The 19,526-nt window shown below is 45.3% G+C and overlaps 1 protein-coding gene across 5 annotated transcripts; it reads right to left on the minus strand.

Annotated features, from left to right (window-relative positions):
* Nucleotides 1-722: 722 nt before the first annotated feature.
* LOC138110272 (tyrosine-protein phosphatase non-receptor type 1-like) lies at nt 723-18,764 on the minus strand. 5 transcript variants are annotated; one of them, XR_011150849.1, is made up of 7 exons: nt 18,545-18,764; nt 17,843-18,032; nt 4,914-4,997; nt 4,115-4,324; nt 3,520-3,681; nt 2,731-2,897; nt 723-1,646 (listed from the first exon to the last, which is right to left on the minus strand). XR_011150849.1 is itself a non-coding variant. In XM_069014975.1 (4 exons), exons 1-4 carry the CDS (start codon nt 18,599-18,601, stop codon nt 2,787-2,789), a joined length of 540 nt encoding a protein of 179 aa, XP_068871076.1. In that variant the 5' UTR covers nt 18,602-18,763; the 3' UTR covers nt 1,863-2,786. The 5 variants fall into 5 exon arrangements, 1 of the variants encoding a protein (XP_068871076.1); XR_011150848.1 differs by lacking the exon at nt 723-1,646 and having other exon boundaries at nt 1,863-2,897; XR_011150850.1 differs by lacking the exons at nt 4,914-4,997; nt 17,843-18,032.
* Between the last annotated feature and the right edge of the window lie 762 nt (nt 18,765-19,526).

A 19,526-nucleotide genomic window follows, 5' to 3' on the forward strand; every position in this document is an offset into this window, starting at 1 on the left:
GTATCTTCTTCCCAATGTCTTCAAAGCCTCTGTCGCTTTAGAGGCTAAAAGAGCCTGCTGAAAGCAAGCTGAGATAAGCAGAAAGATCCCCATCACTGAAATGAGAGGAGAGCTCTTACCCCACTCACTCCCAGAGAGGGAATGACTCCCCTTGCAAAAGCCTGGGCTTAATATACCCCTGGCCGGGTCCGCCCCTCGTTCCCATGATGCCCAGGGAAAAGGGAGGAGCCAAATCCTGCAAGGTATAAAAGCCCTCCTAGGAGTTGCCACTGTTTGGCTCCTCTGACTTAAATTTGAGGTGAGTAAAGGGCTTGGTAGGAAACTCTTCAGGGAAACGACGATGCTTTCTTTTTTTGCTTTTATATTGAGCAAAAGGGTGGCCGGCCGGTAAGAAATCAAACTTTGTGTTTTGGGAACTCAGCTAGGTAATTTGTTGTTAAGTTGCATAATTATTCCCTAGTAATTACTGAGTAGTACTCCACCTGTGGCTTAGTAGGGTAGAGAAGAATAGTAATTTTATTAACGATGTAACTCTCCTTGGGACCTCTAATTAAGGCTATATACATTATAAATAAAAATAAGACTTCTTAATACCCTCCTAGCTGCTATTAGGGTTACGTCCGTGCGGGGCTCGCTCCCGTATGACGTTCGGTACCGGGGCTTGGGTAGGAGCACCCTGAGATGCAATTTAAATCCTTAAAATGCTCAAAAAGGGAGAGCTTTCTTTGACTGAAGCCTTTAAAATGAGGGAACGGGCGGGAGTTGCCTCCACTTGAACCGATACAATGGCAAATTAATGGCTTCTCCCCTTCAATTTAATCCCCTAACCTATTGGGAAAAGAGGGGTTTTCCTCACTTTAAAACTCTCTGGTGCTGGAAAAAGGGGGATTTTTCCTCAATTCAAACCCTTAGAAAGGAGGGAGAACTGGGCTTCCCCCTCAATTTAAACCTTACAATGATGGAAAAGGGGGAGATGAAAGGGACCTCACATACTGCCCTGCCCGCTCAGGTGCTGCCCCTTGGCACGAGAGCTTTTCCCTGGGTGTTTTCTTGAAGCGATGCTCCTTACCCGGGTGCATCCGGCCGCTCCCCGGCTCCTGCGGAGCGCTGCGACCGTTGTTCCCGAAGCGTCTCTCGGGACGCCTCCGTTGGCCCCTCTCGACCGGCAGCTCCCCGTGTAGGTGTGCCTCGGGAACCCTCTGAAAGCGACCTCTGGCAGAGCCGCCCCCTCCTCATCCACGCCGGTCGCGCTCGGTGCTGCCGCACCTCGGAGCGGGGGGATGAGGCGGAGAAAGGTCCTGCCGGTCGCTCCCTCCCCTACGTGGGCCGTCGTCCGCCCCCGAAATGCCGGGGTGTGGGGCTTTCCTTTCCGTGGAAAAGGACCGGCCTTCTCGTCCGGGTGCACGTGGCCAAAATTGGGATCCCGCCTCCAAAATTCCCTATGTCCTAGGCTTGTACTTACCGAGGAAATTCCCTGCCGATCGCAAGCGATTACCGGTAATGGCTCTTCCATAATTGTTACTGACTTCCGTTTCCTTTGAAGTGTTTGACGTGTTCCTCGAGGGGGTCGAGGGTTTGGCCGGGTCGTTTATGGCCCGTCCCGGCAGGCCCGGACCGAACCCGAGCGCCCCCGTCGCCGGTCCGCCCTGAATTTTGGTGAAATATTGATATTGTTTATAAATACTCCCTTTCCCTGCTACTCGGTCTTTCCTCGTGTATCTGCAGGGAGAGGGTTTACTCTATCCCTTGATCCCACCCGCAGCTCTCCGGCCCAAATGCCGATGCTTGCGGACACGATCTAAGCAGAAAACTACTACGAGTGTTGGCTTTTTGAAGTAAAAGTCTTATTGTACATCTGGCTGTACAATTTAAAAAAATGCATCTATTGATGGTCATTATGGGAAAGCTTTTCAGAGGAGAAAATACCCATTTTGGTAGCACAGATCCCATTTTGACAATACTGCATTTTTGCGGGTTTGGGAATCCTGCCTGTACAAGACATCTGAAAATCGGTATTTTACAATTTGATATTTGGAAACGGGGTCATTTTGATATTTTGGAACTTGATATTCTGTTGTTTTGAAATGGAATTAGTTTGGTATTTTGGAACCTGGTATTCTGATATTTGGAAACCGGGTAACTTTGGTATTTTGGAACTTGGTAATTTGTAACTGGGTTACTTTGGTATTTCTGAACGTGTTCTGGCAATTTGAAACTGGGTTACTTTGCTACCTCTGAACGTGGTGTTCTGGTATTTTGAAACTAGGCTATTTTAATATTTTGGAACTGGGTATTGTGGTTGTTTGAAACTGTTTTTCTGGTATTTTGAAATTTGGGTTTCTATGATTTTGAACTAGGTTATTCTGGTATTTTGTTCCAAAATACCAGACAAATAACAAACAAAACAAAGAACAAAATTTTTCTGTAGGCTGTTTTTTTGGTGTATTTGTAGGCTTTTTTTTTTTTCCCTGTGTATTGTATGATGAGCTTTTACTGTTTTTGTAACCTCGGGGTTTGGTTTTTTGTAATCTGCGCCTGGCAGGGACCTGGGGCATCCCAGTCGAGTCTCTAGGCTTCGTTTGCTGTCTTCCGCTACGATTAACAGTTCCTGGCATGGGAACTGTTAAATTACAGACTATATGATGAGACGCTTCCTGAAACAAATTAATTCCAGCTAAATGACTCTTCCTGCTCTGCAGTTCCTATACCTGGCCCGGTTTAAATCCGTACCTAGCCCGACTCTTCGGTCCTTCCGTTTCCTACCGCTCTGCTCGGGGCTTTGCACCTCACGCTCTTTCCTCCCTCGGTGGCGTCACGGCAGAATGCGGCGAGGTTTTGGCCGGCACTTGAGGTCTCCGAGATGAACTTACCGAGAATTCTTCTGCTTTTCGCTGCACCTGCCACAACAACATTTGTTCACTGAAATAAATGCTTTCCACAATGAACTAAAGGTGTAAGGGAACAAGCGCTGCACTGTTGGGGAGGAGGATAGTTTGGCAAGGGAATTACACAGATCTGGAGGCTTGGCAGAATTGAAAAAAAGGCAAGAAAAACACAAGAACTCCAAGCCCAAGCTACATCCACTACACAAAACATATTGGCCATAAAAGCAAGAAATTCCCATCTGCTTCTAAAAAACCTAAGCAGCACAAAATAAAATCTATTTTGCTAGAGTTCTGCTTACCATAAAAAACCCTGATTAATTTAATCATGACACTTAAACTTCAGGCATATTAGAAAACTTGTACTGTCTGAAATGTCAGGGGAGGCTGATGCAGCAGCTCCACCCCAGTCACTGTGCTGGAAAGCACAGGAGGCACCTGCTACATCACAGGTACTTGTGGAAATAAATAAAACGCAGCACTTTAGGTTGTGACAGATTGTAAAGCACTGTACCTAAAAGCCCCATAACATAAACATGTACTGAAGCTGAAGCAAGCACCACATTTGAAGCTTCTTTCCATCCTGTTCCTTCCACCCACTTGCTGCAGTTCCCTGGGAGCTGCCAGGAGCACTTACTTGCACTGAAGCATCTCCCATGATGAATTTTGCCCCTTCAAGAACAGCTAAGTAGGAGAACCGGAGCTGATCTGCAGTCTGGATGAGCCCCATCCTGTACTTCCTCATTTCCAGGAGAACCTGCTTAACGTCCACGGAAGAAGGGTCTTTCCGTTTGTCCATCTGCAGATAAAAACGTGAAACGTGTTTTCTGCTCTGATGAGGTTCACTACAATGACTCACTTTGTGGTAAGGCCTTCACACCACCCTCCACATTACAGAACGAATGAACTCACATACAATTGGTATCAACGGCTCTTTACTGGGTCTCCAAAAACACACAGGGGAAAACACTGGGCCTCAAAAATGCTGCTTTCCCTGAAAGCAAAGCCTGTCTTTGCGAATCACTCTGAAAACTGGAGACTTTTCTTCCCCTAACTCAAAATGGCCACTTAGGAATGAGACCTGCCTTGGAATACACTCCCAAAACAGCAGAGTAAAACAACAGGAAATCACAGGGAACCCCTCCAGCCCCTGCTCCAGCTCCTTTAAGGCTGCACCAAAGCTCCCCTGAAGGTGCCTGTGCAGGAGAGGTGGCCCTGCAGGTGGCCCTTACCAGCAGCAGACAGGTGTCCACCAGGCAGAAGGTGCCCGACCTCCCGATGCCAGCGCTGCAGTGCACCACGACCCGGCCGTGCCCGGGGCTCGGCGAGCCCGACTCCCGCACCTTGAACGGGAAATTCAGGAACGAGGCCGGCGACTCTGGGACCCCAAAGTCGGGCCAGGTGGTGTAGTGAAAGTGCAGAATCTCCCGAGTTTCCTGGGTCTGCAAAAACAGGGTTTGGGAACAGTTTTAGTTTGGATACACCAGTCAGAAGGACTGACTTAAATTCCAAGGACAAAGTTTCAGGGAGTCTCAGGGAGTTTTTATAGCTGCACAGCCAAGAAACTAATTACAAGTAATTGTCTCTTGTTGTGAAGGTCTCCACTGGGACCAAAGGGAATTAGGTAAGTAAATTTACTTATTTACAATTCAGTTATTTCAGTGCAGCTCAGAAGCCTGTGTCACTGGGTATGGCTGAGACATGAAACCGCCTGGAGTGTCCCCAGGTACGTCTCAGAAATATCCAAGAGTTTCATTTCCATGACATCTCATGCAGAATCATCAAATCCAGACCAATTCGTGACCCCCAATTTCAAGCCAATCTCCTGGCCCGGCTGCGGCGCGATTCATCTGGTGCCCCGAGATGGGACCCTCTCTGCCCGGCTGCCGGATCCAGGGGTAAGCGGACCTCCCGGTCACGACCCTGAATTTTCAGGGGGAGCTCGGCTGTCCTTTGGCTCGCGGCGGGGGCGGACAAGGACCATCTGCACCAAATTAAGGTATTTGCTATTCCTTTTAAACACAGAAATACCTGCAGGTCCAGGGTTCGAGTCCCTGAGGGTGGGTTGAAAGTCCCGAAGAAGACTCGGGACTTTTGGGTCTCCCAAAATTAGTCCTGGGCAAGAAAAAAAAGTACTTTTAAGGGGTTGGACCCCGACTTTCAAAGGGGTTGGACCCCACTGGGAAAGGTACCTTTAAGGGGCTGGACCCCACTGGCGTGTGCTATTGTACTGCTATTTTTGTTTTGTCTGTCGCTATTCTGCTGCTGTGTGAGTGAGAGTGGATGAGACGTGCTGTCAAAGTACAAAGCGAGTGAGAGGCTCTATCTGCGGTTCCGTACCCCGGCGACGGGCTCGACCGGAGGAAAGCGAAGCGTTTGGCAAAGAGCGAATGAGCATAAATCACATAAACTGTCGGTTTGGAATTCAACCTTACTGTCCAAAGGGGGTGGATTTTAGAGGAGAAAGATTTTAGCTATTGAATTGAAAACATGCAGACCCCCAACGCCTTTCTGATATAGCTCCATCTGATTTCCCTTTTGAAATCCCGTGTTAAGTGTGAGAAAACGGTTCTAAAGCTTGTCTTTGTGAGCATGTATTAATTGTGAGAGAAAGTGGTATTGTATTTCTACTAGATGGAGTGGGTGGTGTCCAAGCTGCCAGAGGAGAGAGCTTGGTATCAGACTAGAAAGAGCAGGAATAAAGAACTTGGCAGAAAAGGAAAGTGCAGATAATGTTAAAGGGGAGAGTGGCAGAGAATAGTGAGAAATTTGAGAGGAGCTGGTTAGAAAAGTACAGCAAGCGTACGGAAGAAGAGATGAGGAAAAGGCAAAAGCAATGGCAAAGGTGATGGCAGAGGTTGTAAGAATTGTGGACATTGTGGTTAATAGGTTTGGGTGTTTAGTTCCCTTTTCTGCTTGGTGTTTTGTGCGGAGCTGCGAGGCTCCTGTTATGTGGTGCTTGTGCAGAGCTGAAAGGCTCCTGTTTGGAGGGGACCCGTGCCCCTGTGCCTTTTGTGTTTTGTTGTGAAAAGCCAAAATTGGCAGGTTTCGGTTCTGAGGTGAATCCGGAGCTCCTATCTTGTGGGGAACCCTCCCCTGCCACCGGTCTGTGGTTTATTGTGGAGAACTAGAATTGGCAGATTCTAATCCTGCGGCCAATTCTGCAGCTGCTGCCTTGTGGGGATGGTGTTGTCCCTGTGCAGGCCCAGGTATTTGTCATGCAGCCTCATCTGCGGGGGCTGTAAAGAAACCTATGGGGAGAATGTTTTGCTGTCCTTCCTTGGTTAATTTGTTAGTCACCTCTCTACTCCTGGGGTGGACTTGGTAAAAAAAAAAATATTGAGATAAGGAACAATTGGTTACTAAAAGATGATTGATTACTAAAAATGTGATTGGTTATTTAAAAAAAAAAAAAAGGCGACTCAAATGCCCGATTCACAGACTGCAACTCTTGCAAAACTTTTAAAAGCAGTCTCGCTCCCTCCGCTGAAGAATCAATTGGAAGAAACCCCACCGAAAACCTGTGGGAGACAACAAAAGTGGTGCGACAAGCACTTCATAGAATAAAAACTAAAACTCCACTTGAATAAGTTAATGCAATTAAACTCTTGTTTCACTCAGACATATTTTTTTGGGGGAAGTTTGTTTCTTTTCTCTTTTCTAGGAATGTCAAATGTCCCGACATCAAAGATAAAGCAAGCAGTTTGAGAGCAAGGAAACTGCAAGCAGCAAAATCACACCTAAATGTGATAACCGTTGCTTCGCTGTCACTTTGTGTTAGCCCTATAAAGTTTTACTTCTTTTTTAATAATCGGTCTAGTGGGCCAAATTTTCACTTTTCTTTTATAGGAATCTACCAACACATGAGATGGAGCTGTGTGAACACCAATGAAATTGAAAGTGTCACCATAATTGCTTGCATTGTCAGTTGGTTAATGTTTGTAATTTGTTTGTGTTTTCATTGCAAGTGACAGATCAAATAGTAGTTAAAGCATTCTACATATTCTTGAGTTTAATTTTTGTCTAACTTGTTTTGTCTTTTTACTGAAAAATGGTGTGGCTCAGGTCTTATGGATGTATAATTTGTTTCAACCAATATGATCCTGAGAGTTGGTATAAGAATTTATACATATTTGAAATCCTACAAATATGGACTAACCCTCCCGGTTCTGCCTCAGAAGGCTTCAAAATTATTATAATCTGGCTAAATTTTTTGGATTTTCTAATTAGTGAATTAAAGAATCGTGACAAAACACAAGCAAATGCTACATGAGAAATGATTGAATCCCCCTTCCTAAACCAGGAGGGATACAGAAAAGCCTTCTACCAGCTCTCAAACTAAAGTGCTGTTCAATCTCATGCCATATGTCTTAAGAGGATGTTTTAACTTTTCCTCGCCCCTCCTATTTATAGCATATTCTGCAATCTCAGTTGTAGGTGCAGAATGGGATGAAGGCAATTTATTCACCGAAAAAAAAAAAGGCTACATGAGGTAAAAAGAAAAAAAAAACAAACCCTAAGTTTGAAAGAGAATTCATTTCATTTTTAATCCCACCAAAAATAAAGCCACAGTTTGTAGTTTGTGTCAAGATTAAATGACGAGAGTGCTATAATCTGTCTCCTGGAAAACAGAGCATAGCCCTGATGTAAAGATATGTTTGCATGAGAATATTTTGTATGAAAATGTTTTGTGTGTTAGTTTGGTATCATAAAAACTAATCCTTCATAATGTATAGAATTATATAGCAGAGTAAGAATATTATTATAACAAAAACTGTATAAAGAAGTTACAACCAAAGAAGCCTCCTGAAGATACCTGACTAGGACTTTGAAGTGTAAGTTAAACCACTAAGATTAGATAAAGGGAAAACCCATTCTTTGCCCAACTCAGGCCTAGGAAAAAAAACAAAACAAAACCAAAAAAAAACGACAAAACAAACAAGACTGAAAGAAGAGAAATACCCATAGATAGTAAAATAACAAATCAGATGATCCCATTAGTAAGAGATGTTGAAATTCCAGGGAGATCAAAACGGGCTCCCCCAGTGATTATTGAACTACTGGAAGGGGTACAACCAGTGTCAGTTAAACAATATCCACTAAGGCATGAAGCATGAGTAGGAATGGAACCAATAATAGTAAATTTATTGATCAGAAGTTGTTGAGAGAGTGTAGACCTTCCTGCAATACCCCAATTCTACCAGTACAAAAGCCAAATGGAAGTTATTGATTAGTTCAGGACCTGAGGACACTTTACTCACAAAATTACCAAGTGACTGAGTGTGGTTTTCAGTTTTAGATTTAAAGGATGTTTTCTTTTGTCTGCCATTAGCTGAAAGCAGTCAGGAGATTTTTGCCTTTGAATGGGAAAACCCCAGAACAGGGAGAAAAAGCCAGCTTACGTGGACTGTATTGCCACAAGGATTCAAAAATAGACCCGTGATATTTGGAGATCAATTAGCCGAGGAACTGGAAGCCTGGACGCCGCCGCTTGGGAAAGGGAAGGTACGCTCTTGCAGTACATTGATGATCTATTAATAGCAACAAGGACCTGTGAAGACTGCAAGAACTGGACTGTAAGTCTTTTAAATTTTCTGAGACTAAGTGGATATAGAGTCTCTCCTGAAAAGGCTCAGCTAGTCCTCCACAATGTTACATATCTGGGGTATGAACTGGCAGGAGGGGAGAGAGCCTTGAGAGACAACAGGAAGGAGGCAATTTGTCAAATTGCCCTGGCCAACTGAAGAACCAAAGAACTGAGAACTTTTCTGGGAATGACAGGATGGTGTAGATTACGGATCTGCAACTATAGACTCATTGTGAAACCTTTATACCAACTCCTAAAAGAGACTAGGGGAACTCACCTATGCTGGACACCAGAGACTAATAATGTATTTGTAACTCTACTGGGCATACCAGATGTCACTAAACCTTTTCTGTTGTTTTGATATGAGAGACAAGGACTGGCGCTGGGACTTTTGGCACAGAAGCTGGGACCCTACAAAAGGCCGGTGGCTTATTTCTCCAAGCAGCTGGACGTGGTCAGCCACGGAGAGCCTGCACTGCGTGCAGTGGCAGCCGTGATCCTGAACGTAGAAGCTCGCGAGTTCACACTGGGACAGCAGATAACTGTTTTTGTCTCTCACACGGTGTCAGCAGTGCTCACACAGAAAGGAAATCACTGGTTAACCCCATCTCGCTTTCTCAAATACCAGGCTATCCTAGCAGAATCGGAGGATGTGAGTATCCAAGTAACTAACATTTTAAACCCAGCAGCTTACCTGGGGCAAGGCTGCTGAGGAGCCTGTACGGCATGACCGCATCGAAACCGTGGAGGCGGTTTACTCCGGCCGCCCGGACCTAAAGGACTCTCCGCTAGAAAATGCGGCAAACTGGTTCACCGATAGGAGCGGTTATGTCAAGAATGGTAAGCGGCTCGCTGGGTATGCAGTTAACAGCCACAGACGCTGTCATTGAGGCAAAACCATTACCTGTGGGGACATCAGCTCAAAAGGCTGAAATAATAGCCCTAACTCGAGCCTTGGCATTGGCCGAAGGAAAACCTATCAACATTTGGACTTATTCGAGGTATACTTTTGGGGTGGTACACGCTCACGGGGCTATCTGGAAAGAAAGGGGTTTATTAACCTCACAGAAGAAATCAAGCAAGCTACTGAAATTGTACAGTTACTGGAATCAGTGGTAAAACCTTCAAAAGTGGCTATAATGCATTGTAAGGGACAGTCCCAGGGTAACACTATCCCTGAACTGGGAAATGCTATGGCAGACAAAACAGCAAAGGCAATGGCCAGTGGGGTTCAGATCCAAGCCCTAGCTCTAATTCCTTCTAGCATCCTTATAAGTAGAAAAAAAAAAAAAACACCATATGACACTGATGATTTAAATTGGATACAAGAAGACAAGGGACAAATGAGCACAGATGGGTGGGCTAGGATAAAGGGTCTCATAATCATACCCAGAGAACTCTTAAAATTATTTATCCAAAGCGAACATTGCATCAGATCACCTTAGATTACAGTTCTTGAAGGTTTGAGGAGGTATGAGACAAACTTACAGCATGGTTACCCAACTTACCTGGCTTAAACAATTGTTTGTAATAGCTATTTGTGTTATTGCATTGTTACTTAGTGTTTGTATTAGTAGTTACTGTTGTATGATATTATGTACCTGGAATCGAGATGCCTATGCTCCATGGCACAAGCATAAACTTAGAACTAAGATAGAGAAGGGTTCTTACTTTAAAGACATGCAAGATTTGTAAAGAATTACAAATACCCAAAGAAAAGGGGGGGATTGAAGAAGGGGCAGTCAATAACTAACTCACGTAAGCACAAGTTAACTAGCTGGAGACAGCAAATGTTAGTTCAGACAGCAGATGCTAATTACACAACCTAAGAAGCCAAATTCACCTTAATCTTGTCAAGATAGAGGTGTAATAAATAAGGGTATTTTGTTCATTGAAAACAGCTGACACAGGCCACAACGTACATAACAGGAAATGTCTTAACAAATCCATATGTAAAGGTTGTAAGTGCTGTAAGTGTACTATTGTTTAAGTTCCAGGAAGAAAAGCGGGGGATACTAACTGACCAAATATGGAAAGGGTCACCCAGAGGGCACTTGAAGAAGACTACTTGCCTTCAGCTATCGACCACCAGAAGGCAGAAAACGACCCCCTAGCAACAAGCTCACACATGCGTAGAGTACTCCCTTGAAGATAAGTTACCAGGAAATGATCCTGCATAAAAGAAGGACTGAAATTTGCAAACCCCTGCGGCAGTCGGTGGAGCGGGGACTCCCCTGTCGCCCAGCGCTGATTTTGCTTATGCCTTGCTTGCTGTAATTAATAACTTCTCTAATTTGATTAAACCTCCTTGTCTGCCTCAGTCAATCACAATTTGGTGCCGTGACTTGGATGGGAATGGTACGGTGAGACAGAGATAGGGGAGGCGCCCCACCTCTGGTGGCCTCGGTATCCTCAGTCTTTACCTCGCTCCCACCGACGAACCTAAACTCAAGGCATTAAACAAAGGGAACCGGTCGGCCCCATAAACTTTGTGCGCAGAGGTCCGGACGAAGACGCTGGAAGCGTGAGTATTTGCGGAAAAGGGATCCGTTCGGTCGGGGTCGGGTATCCTGGAGTGTGGCGAGTGCGGTGTGTGAGAGGGGGGCCGGCAGCCGGACTCCCCAAGCGAGTGTGGACCCTCAGTAGTGCGGTTCCCATTGCCCGCGAGGGCGTGGGCCACGAACCAGGGGAAGCGAGTGATTCCACACACAGAACGCCTGAAGGCACTCCAGAGGATGGGACAGGGGAAAAGCAAGCCCTCTAGTTCCATGAGGTTTCCCCCAGTACCTGAGGATAGTCCGTTAGGGCTTTTATTGAATAATTGGAGGCATTATTCGAGTACACAGAATAAAGATAAGGCCAAGATGATTTATTATTGTATAGAGGTCTGGGGAGGAAAGCAGATATCACAAAATGTATTTTGGCCTATATTTGGGTCCTACGAGGACTGGGTGAGACAGGATTTGAATTTATGGGTAAATTCCAAAACTCCTTTTAGTCGAGAAGAGAGTGAATATGCAAAAATATGGATAGAGACCCCCGGGGTACTCCTGTTTACTTTAAAGGAAAAATCTGAAAACTCGGGGGTAAGAAGAAAAGATAAAAAGAAAGAGGAAGTCCCGTTGATTCCACCCCCCTGTATACCTCCGCAGGCCCCGCAAGCACCCCCACTCCCACTCCCTGAGCAGCCCCTAGAGGAAGAGGAAGGGAATCCTGAACCCGAACGGGAGGGACCAATGACAAGGGGCAGAGCTAGACGTCATAACCTCTATCCATTAAGAGAAGTGCCTATGGGGGGACCCCAACCAGGAATTGGCTTTATTTCAGTTCCCCTTAGCTCTGGAGATGTACGGGACTTTAAGAAGGAAATGGGGAACCTATTAGAAGACCCCCTGGGAGTTGCAGAGAAGCTAGATCAATTTTTAGGCCCTAATATATAGACCTGGGATGAGTTGCAGTCAATTCTAAATATTCTTTTTACTGCAGAAGAAAAGAACATGATTAGGCGAGCGGGAATGCAAATTTGGGATGCCCAACATGCCCAAGGCCCACAGGCAGATATCAAATGGCCTTTACAAAACCCTAATTGGGATCATCAGGATCCAGCACACAGAACTCATATGCAGGACTTAAGGACAATAGTTATACAAGGGGTCCGAGAGGCAGTACCAAGAGGACAAAACATAAATAAGGCCTTTAATGAGAGGCAGAGAAAGGAGGAAACTCCAACAGATTGGCTAGAAAGGGTAAGAAAGAATCTACAGCTGTATTCAGGCCTGGACCCAGACACACAGTTGGGTCAGGCACTTCTGAAAACTCAATTTGTAGCCAAATCATGGGATGACATCAGGAGGAAGCTAGAAAAACTAGAAAATTGGCAGGAGAGAGGATTAGATGAATTGTTGAGGGAAGCACAGAAAGTATATGTCAGGAGGGATGAAGAGAATCACAAGAGACAAGTCAGAATGATGGTGGCAGCAGTAAGGGAAAGCAGAAAACAAGACTCTCCCCGCCGAATGGGGCAAATACCCAGAAAGGCCCCTAGGAACACAGAGGGAAATCAGAGAGTGGAAAGGAGGGAAGCAGTCGTATGTTTTTATTGTGGGGAGAAGGGACACATCAGAAGGGATTGTAGAAAGAGGATAAGAGATGAAAAGATGTTCAAAGAAGATTAGAGGGGTCAGGGGCTCTACTTACTGGGGACCAAGAAACATCCAGAGCCCTTGATAAAAATAAAAGTCGGTCCCCAGTGCCAGGAATTTGAATTCCTGGTAGATACGGGAGCAGAAAGATCAACTATCCAAGTTTTACCATCTGGATGTAAAGTCTCCCGAGACACCGCCCTTGTAGTGGGCGCCAAGGGTGAACCTTTTGAGGTCCCTGTTATTAAAGATGTCCTGATAGAAACCGAATCAAAAATAGGAATAGGAAGCCTTTTGTTGGCACCAGAAGCAGAGTATAACCTCATGGGTAGAGATCTCATAGTAGAATTGGGAATAAACCTAGAGGTAATTAATAAAGAATTGAGAATCAAACTATGCCCCCTTAGAGTAGAGGATGAAAAGGAAATTAACCCTGAGGTATGGTACACGCCTGACAGTGTGGGCCAACTGAACATTCCGCCCTTCTCCGTAACCATAAAAGATCCAGAAATTCCAATAAGGATCAAGCAGTATCCCATATCCCCAGAAGGGAAACGAGGACTAAAGCCTGAAATACACAGACTAATAAGCAAGGGACTCCTAGAAGCCTGTATGTCCCCTTTTAATACACCCATTTTACCAGTAAAGAAACCAGATGGATCCTATCGATCGGTGCATGATTTAAGAGAAATTAATAAGAGGACAGTGGCCTGGTTCCCGGTGGTTGCTAACCCATACACCCTATTAAGTAGACTAGGGCCAGAAAATCACTGGTGTAGTGTAATTGATCTAAAAGATGCATTTTGGGCCTGCCCCTTAGACGAAAATAGTAGAGATTATTTTGCCTTTGAATGGGAGGACCCAGATACTCATAGGCGACAACAGTTGCGATGGACCGTGCTGCCACAAGGGTTCACAGAATCACCAAATTTATTTGGACAAGCATTAGAACAAATCCTCCAAGAATATCAAACAAGAGAAAACATTACTTTGATTCAGTATGTGGATGACCTCCTGATTGCAGGAAAAAAAGAAGAAGAAGTTCAGGAGGAGAGCATTAAACTGTTAAACTTTTTAAGCTTGAAGGGACTAAAAGTATCAAAGGCAAAATTACAGTTTGTAGAAGAAGAAGTAAAATATTTAGGCCATTATTTGAGTAAAGGAGAGAAAAAAATAGACCCTGAAAGAGTGAAAGGAATCCTCTCACTCCCGCCACCAAGGAGCAAGAGACAAGTAAGGCAATTGCTAGGATTAGTAGGCTACTGTAGACAATGGATTGATAATTATAGTACCAAGGTTAAATTTCTGTATAACAAGCTCAGTCATGACGGGTTATTGAAATGGAGCAGAAAGGATGAGCAGAGCTTAGAACAACTGCAACAGGATTTAATTAACGCTCCAGTACTAAGTTTACCTGATTTTAAAAGACCATTTTATCTATTTGTAAACATTGAAAATGGGACAGCATATGGAGTATTAACTCAATATTGGGCTGGGAGAAGGAAACCGGTGGGATACTTGTCAAAGCTATTAGACCCAGTAAGCAAGGGATGGCCTACATGCCTACAGGCAGTGGTAGCCTGTGCTCTCTTGGTAGAAGAAGCACGTAAAATAACTTTTAATGGGGAACTCAAGGTACTATCTCCACATAATATTAGGGGAATATTGCAACAAAAAGCTGAAAAATGGATAACAGATTCGAGACTTTTAAAGTATGAAGGGATCTTATTAGATTCCCCAAAGCTAACACTAGAGGTCACTACACTACAAAATCCGGCCCAGTTCTTATACGGAGAACCAAATGAGAAAAAATTAGCCCATGATTGCATGTTAACCATAGAAGAACAAACCAAAATCCGACCGGACTTAGAAGAAGAAGAATTAGAAGAAGGGGAGAGGCTGTTTGTAGACGGATCATCTCGGGTAATCGAGGGAAAGAGAGTATCTGGCTATGCAATCATTAAAGAGGAAGGGTCAGAAGTCTTAGAGTCAGGACCTCTAAGTAGATCCTGGTCAGCTCAAGCTTGTGAATTGTATGCAGTCTTACGAGCTCTGAGATGGCTGAAAAATAAAACAGGGACAATATATACAGACTCCAAATATGCATATGGAGTGGTACATACCTTTGGAAAAATATGGGAAGAACGAGGGTTAATAAACTCTCAAGGGAAAGACTTAGTCCATCAGGAGCTAATAAGACAGCTACTCCAGGCCTTACGGGAGCCTAGAAGAATTGCTGTAGTACATCTTAAAGGACACCAGAAAGGATTAGATTTTAGGAGTAGAGGTAATAATGGGCCAGACCAAGAAGCAAAAAGGGCAGCACTTTTGGTTATACAACAAGTTCAGGATAAGGAACAACCAAAGGAGAAATTCCTCAATAAAACTAGAATGTATAGTTTTACAGAACAAGAAAAAGAGAAACTATCACAAATGGGGCTAAAAGAAAATTCAGAAGGAGAATGGAAACTCCCAGATGGAAGAGTAGTACTACCTAAATCAATAGCAGTAGAAATTTTACCAAGGTTACATAGCCAAACTCATTGGGGAACACAAGCACTAGCAGACCAGTTTGCCACCAAGTATATGTGTATTGGAATATATAATTTGGCAAAACAAATTGTTAAAGGCTGCATAACTTGCCTTAAAGTGAATAAGGCTTATTTAAGAGAACACCCATTGGGAGGGAGACCACTAGCACACAGGCCCTTTGCTAACGTACAACTAGATTTCACCGAATTGCCCAAAGTAGGAAGAAGTAAATACTTATTAGTTATAGTAGACCATCTAACGCATTTTGTCGAAGCATTTCCCACAGCAAGGGCAACAGCACAGACAGTGGTCAAAGTTCTATTAGAAAATATTATCCCTAGATACGGAATAATTGAGACTATTGACTCCGACCGAGGACCCCACTTTGTATCTAAAATCATCAAAGAAGTAATGGGAATTATGGGAATAAAGTGGGAATATCATACCCCCTGGCATCCCCAAAGTTCAGGACGAGTAGAAAGAATGAATGGGGAAATAAAGAAGCAATTGACAAAGCTTATGCTTGAAACCAAGTTGTCGTGGGTGAAATGTCTACCATTAGCTTTGTTAAACATATGGACTCAACCAAGATCTGACATGAGAATCTCCCCTTTTGAGATGCTGTATGGAATGCCTTATAATATGGGGGAACCTCAAGATCACCCAAATTTAAGAGACCAAAACATGAATCATTACATTATTACCTTAATGAAATATAGAGAAGAATTATGGAAAAAGAGCATGATAACTCAAAGGCCCCCGCTAGAACTTAAACTACATCGAATTCAACTATTTAATTACACCCACGATTATTGTATTCAAGTGTCCATCATACCCCGAATCACGTATCATCCTAGTGAATACATGTACCAACAACACACCACAGCAGATCATCACCTAGTAAAAAGAGAACCTTTTATTGCATTAACCATAGCAACCCTTCTCACTATAGGAGGAGTTGGGGCAGGAACTGGAGTAGCATCCTTAGTCACCCAGCAAAAAGAATTAAGAGCACTAAGGGTCTCAGTAGATGAAGATCTAAGCCGAATAGAACAAGCAATTGATGGCCTAGAAAAATCAGTAAGATCTCTATCAGAAGTAGTCCTACAAAATAGGAGGGGATTAGACTTATTATTCCTTCAGCAGGGAGGACTGTGTGTAGCACTCAAAGAAGAATGCTGTGTTTATGCAGACCACACTGGGGTAGTGATAGACACCATGACTGAACTAAGAAAACGGCTAGAACAACGGAAAAGAGAAAGAGAGGCACAACAGAGCTGGTATGAATCCTGGTTTAATCATTCACCCTGGTTAACCACTTTGTTATCTACCATTGCAGGGCCTCTAATTCTGTTAGTCCTAGGACTCACATTTGGGCCGTGTATATTCAATAAGCTGATCTCCATAGTAAAAGGGCGCTTAGAAGTAGCACATTTAATGCTCCTTAGGGCTAAATACCAGCAGATACCAGAAAATCATGAAGAAGAAATGTTAGAATTAGCTAAACAAGAGCTAAAAAGATTCAATGAACAAAAATGAACAAGAGAAAAAGGGGGGATTGTAATAAATAAGGGTATTTTGTTCATTGAAAACAGCTGACACAGGCCACAATGTACATAACAGGAAATGTCTTAACAAATCCATATGTAAAGGTTGTAAGTGCTGTAAGTGTACTATTGTTTAAGCTCCAGGAAGAAAAGCGGGGGATACTAACTGACCAAATATGGAAAGGGTCACCCAGAGGGCACTTGAAGAAGACTACTTGCCTTCAGCCATCGACCACCAGAAGGCAGAAAACGACCCCCTAGCAACAAGCTCACACATGCGTAGAGTACTCCCTTAAAGATAAGTTAATAGGAAATGATCCTGCATAAAAGAAGGACTGAAATTTGCAAACCCCTGCGGCAGTCGGTGGAGCGGGAACTCCCCTGTCGCCCAGCGCTGATTTTGCTTATGCCTTGCTTGCTGTAATTAATAAATTCTCTAATTTGATTAAACCTCCTTGTCTGCCTCCGTCAATCACAGAGGGGACAAGGATTATCTCAGAGGCTGCTAAATCATTCATTATTTAAAGCCGTGGCTCAGTTAAAGAGCAATACCAATTAAGCTCCTGGATAAAAAGCCTGGGAGATCGGGGTTGGGTTTTTTTCCATTGTTCCTTTCGGTGGCTTTTTGCAAGCAAACTATGAAGCGGACAAGCCGCAAGCGTGCTACAGCGCCCCTTGCTGGGACTCGCTCCGGGCTGGCGCTGTTCCACGGTGCGAGGGGACCGGAAAAGCCACGCGACCCACGGAACCGGCGGCACTCGCCGCCCGGGGACGGCCCCGCGCTCCCGGAACCGGGAGGAGCGCGGCTCGCGGCACGGAAGCGGCTCCTCCGGCAGGCGGGGGCGGCCCCGCGCCGGGAGACCCCTCCCGCCCCCGGCGCCTGCCGAGCGGCACTGGCGCCGGGCCGAGGGGGACCCGGCGGCGCGCGGCTCGCGGCACGAAAGCGCCTCCTCCGGCAGGCGGGGGCGGTCCCGCGCCGGGAGACCCCCGCCCGCCCCCGGCGCCTGCCGAACGGCACCGGCACCGGCGCCTGACCGAAGGGGACCCGGCGGCGCCCGAGCCCCGCGCACGGACGGCACGGAGCGGGCGGGACGACCCGGGGCGGCGCGGCTCCGTGCCGCATCTCCCGCCTGCCGGCCCGGCGGCGCTCACCTCGGCTCCGCGCGGCTCGGACCGGCGCGGCTCCGTCGGTCCCTGTCGGCGGCCCAGCCCCCAAATTCCCACTCCTCCTCAGAAATTCCCCAGGGGCCGGGAGTGCTCCCGCGCGAGACATTCGGTGCCGGGGCATGGCCGGAAGCGACCTCAAATGCGGTGGCACGCTCCGATTCAAACCTTTCAAATGCTGGAAAAGCCGGAGTTTCTTTCAATTTAACCCCTGAAAGTGAGGCAACGGGGGGTGTTCACCTCAATTCAAACCAATACAATGGTAAATAAATAAATGTGTTCTCCCTTTCTATTTAATGGTCTAAGATACCAGAAAGAGAGGAGTTTTCCTCAACTCTCAAATGATGGGGAAAGGGCGATTGTTACCTTCATTAAAACCCTCAAAAAGCAGGGGCAGCAGGGCTTCCCCCTCAATTTAGAACTTAGGTTGATGAAAATGGAGGGGTTACCCTCAATTCAAACCCATAAAATGGTAACATCTGTGCTTTCCCCTTCCATTTTAAATGGAAGTGGGATCCCCTCGTTCAAACACAGACAATAATGAAGGAGGAGTTTCTTCCCTCCATTTAAACTCCTTTTGTTCTCGTAATCCCCATTTTTTCTGAGGGCACGGGGGGAGGGACTGGCAAGATGAAATCAGAAGGGAAAAATAGAAAGAACCCCCCCCCGCAAACCCACTCACCGGCTCACCTGCTTAGCTGCAGCTGCCTGGCGCCTCCTTTGGCAATGCTCCGCATCTAACTGCATCCGAGTGCTCCCCCAGACCCTGTGAGATGCTCTCACCGTCCTTTCGTGAGAGACCCCCCCAGGACCTCACCGTAAGCCCCTCTCCTCCAACATAGCCCTGCAAAAGTGAGCTGAGGTAACCCCTCCTAAAACAGGCCCCGGCAGGAGCCGCCCTCTCCTCACCGTCACAGCTCACACCTGGGGCTGCTCTGCCCCCTCATCGTTCTCACGGCTCACACCTGGGGTTGTTGCCGGTCCAAGTGTGAGGGCAGGTGCAGAAAGGATTTGCTGCTCCTTCCCTGGACGGCTCATTGTCTGCACCTGAGACGCTGAGGCACTGGGCTTTCCTTTCCATAGATAATAGATAGTTGATGCCAGGTGCAGGTAAACTGTCAGGGTTGGTTTTTGAAATATTTTTTTAAACTAGAAAGTGTTCCATAAGTATGCATGTGACTTTTGAGATTTGATATACGAGACTTGTTGAGCTTTTGACGGGGTACCCTTCCTTCTCGGACCGGGGTAACGGAGCAGAGGAGGCTGCTGTTCTGCTAAGTTCTTTATTTCATAGTCTCAGTTTTCTTGAAGGCAGAGTTCAGAGGGGGTTACATGATAAAGCCAAGCAGCAACAGCAGGCAAAAACAGCCTCTTCTATATGTTCTATATGCTTTATATACTATACACACTATACTTGATGCACTCTATACAATGTACTATACACTCTATATTTTTTCTTACGGAAGTGTGGATTATATTTGTTAACTGACCAATAAGATTAATACACGATTCCAGTTTTTCTTAACCTATCCTGGCCTGATTCTAACAGTCGTAAGCCTTACACAAGTACTACATATGTATTACACAGATTTGCGTATGCAGTTTCTATCGGCTCTTATTGTTTATGTGAACAGTCTATCTAAAAAATATGAACAGTGTAATTCTATCTATA

The sequence above is a fragment of the Aphelocoma coerulescens genome, chromosome 4A (genome assembly GCF_041296385.1).
Source record: "Aphelocoma coerulescens isolate FSJ_1873_10779 chromosome 4A, UR_Acoe_1.0, whole genome shotgun sequence".
Classification (NCBI taxonomy): Eukaryota; Metazoa; Chordata; class Aves; order Passeriformes; family Corvidae; genus Aphelocoma; species Aphelocoma coerulescens.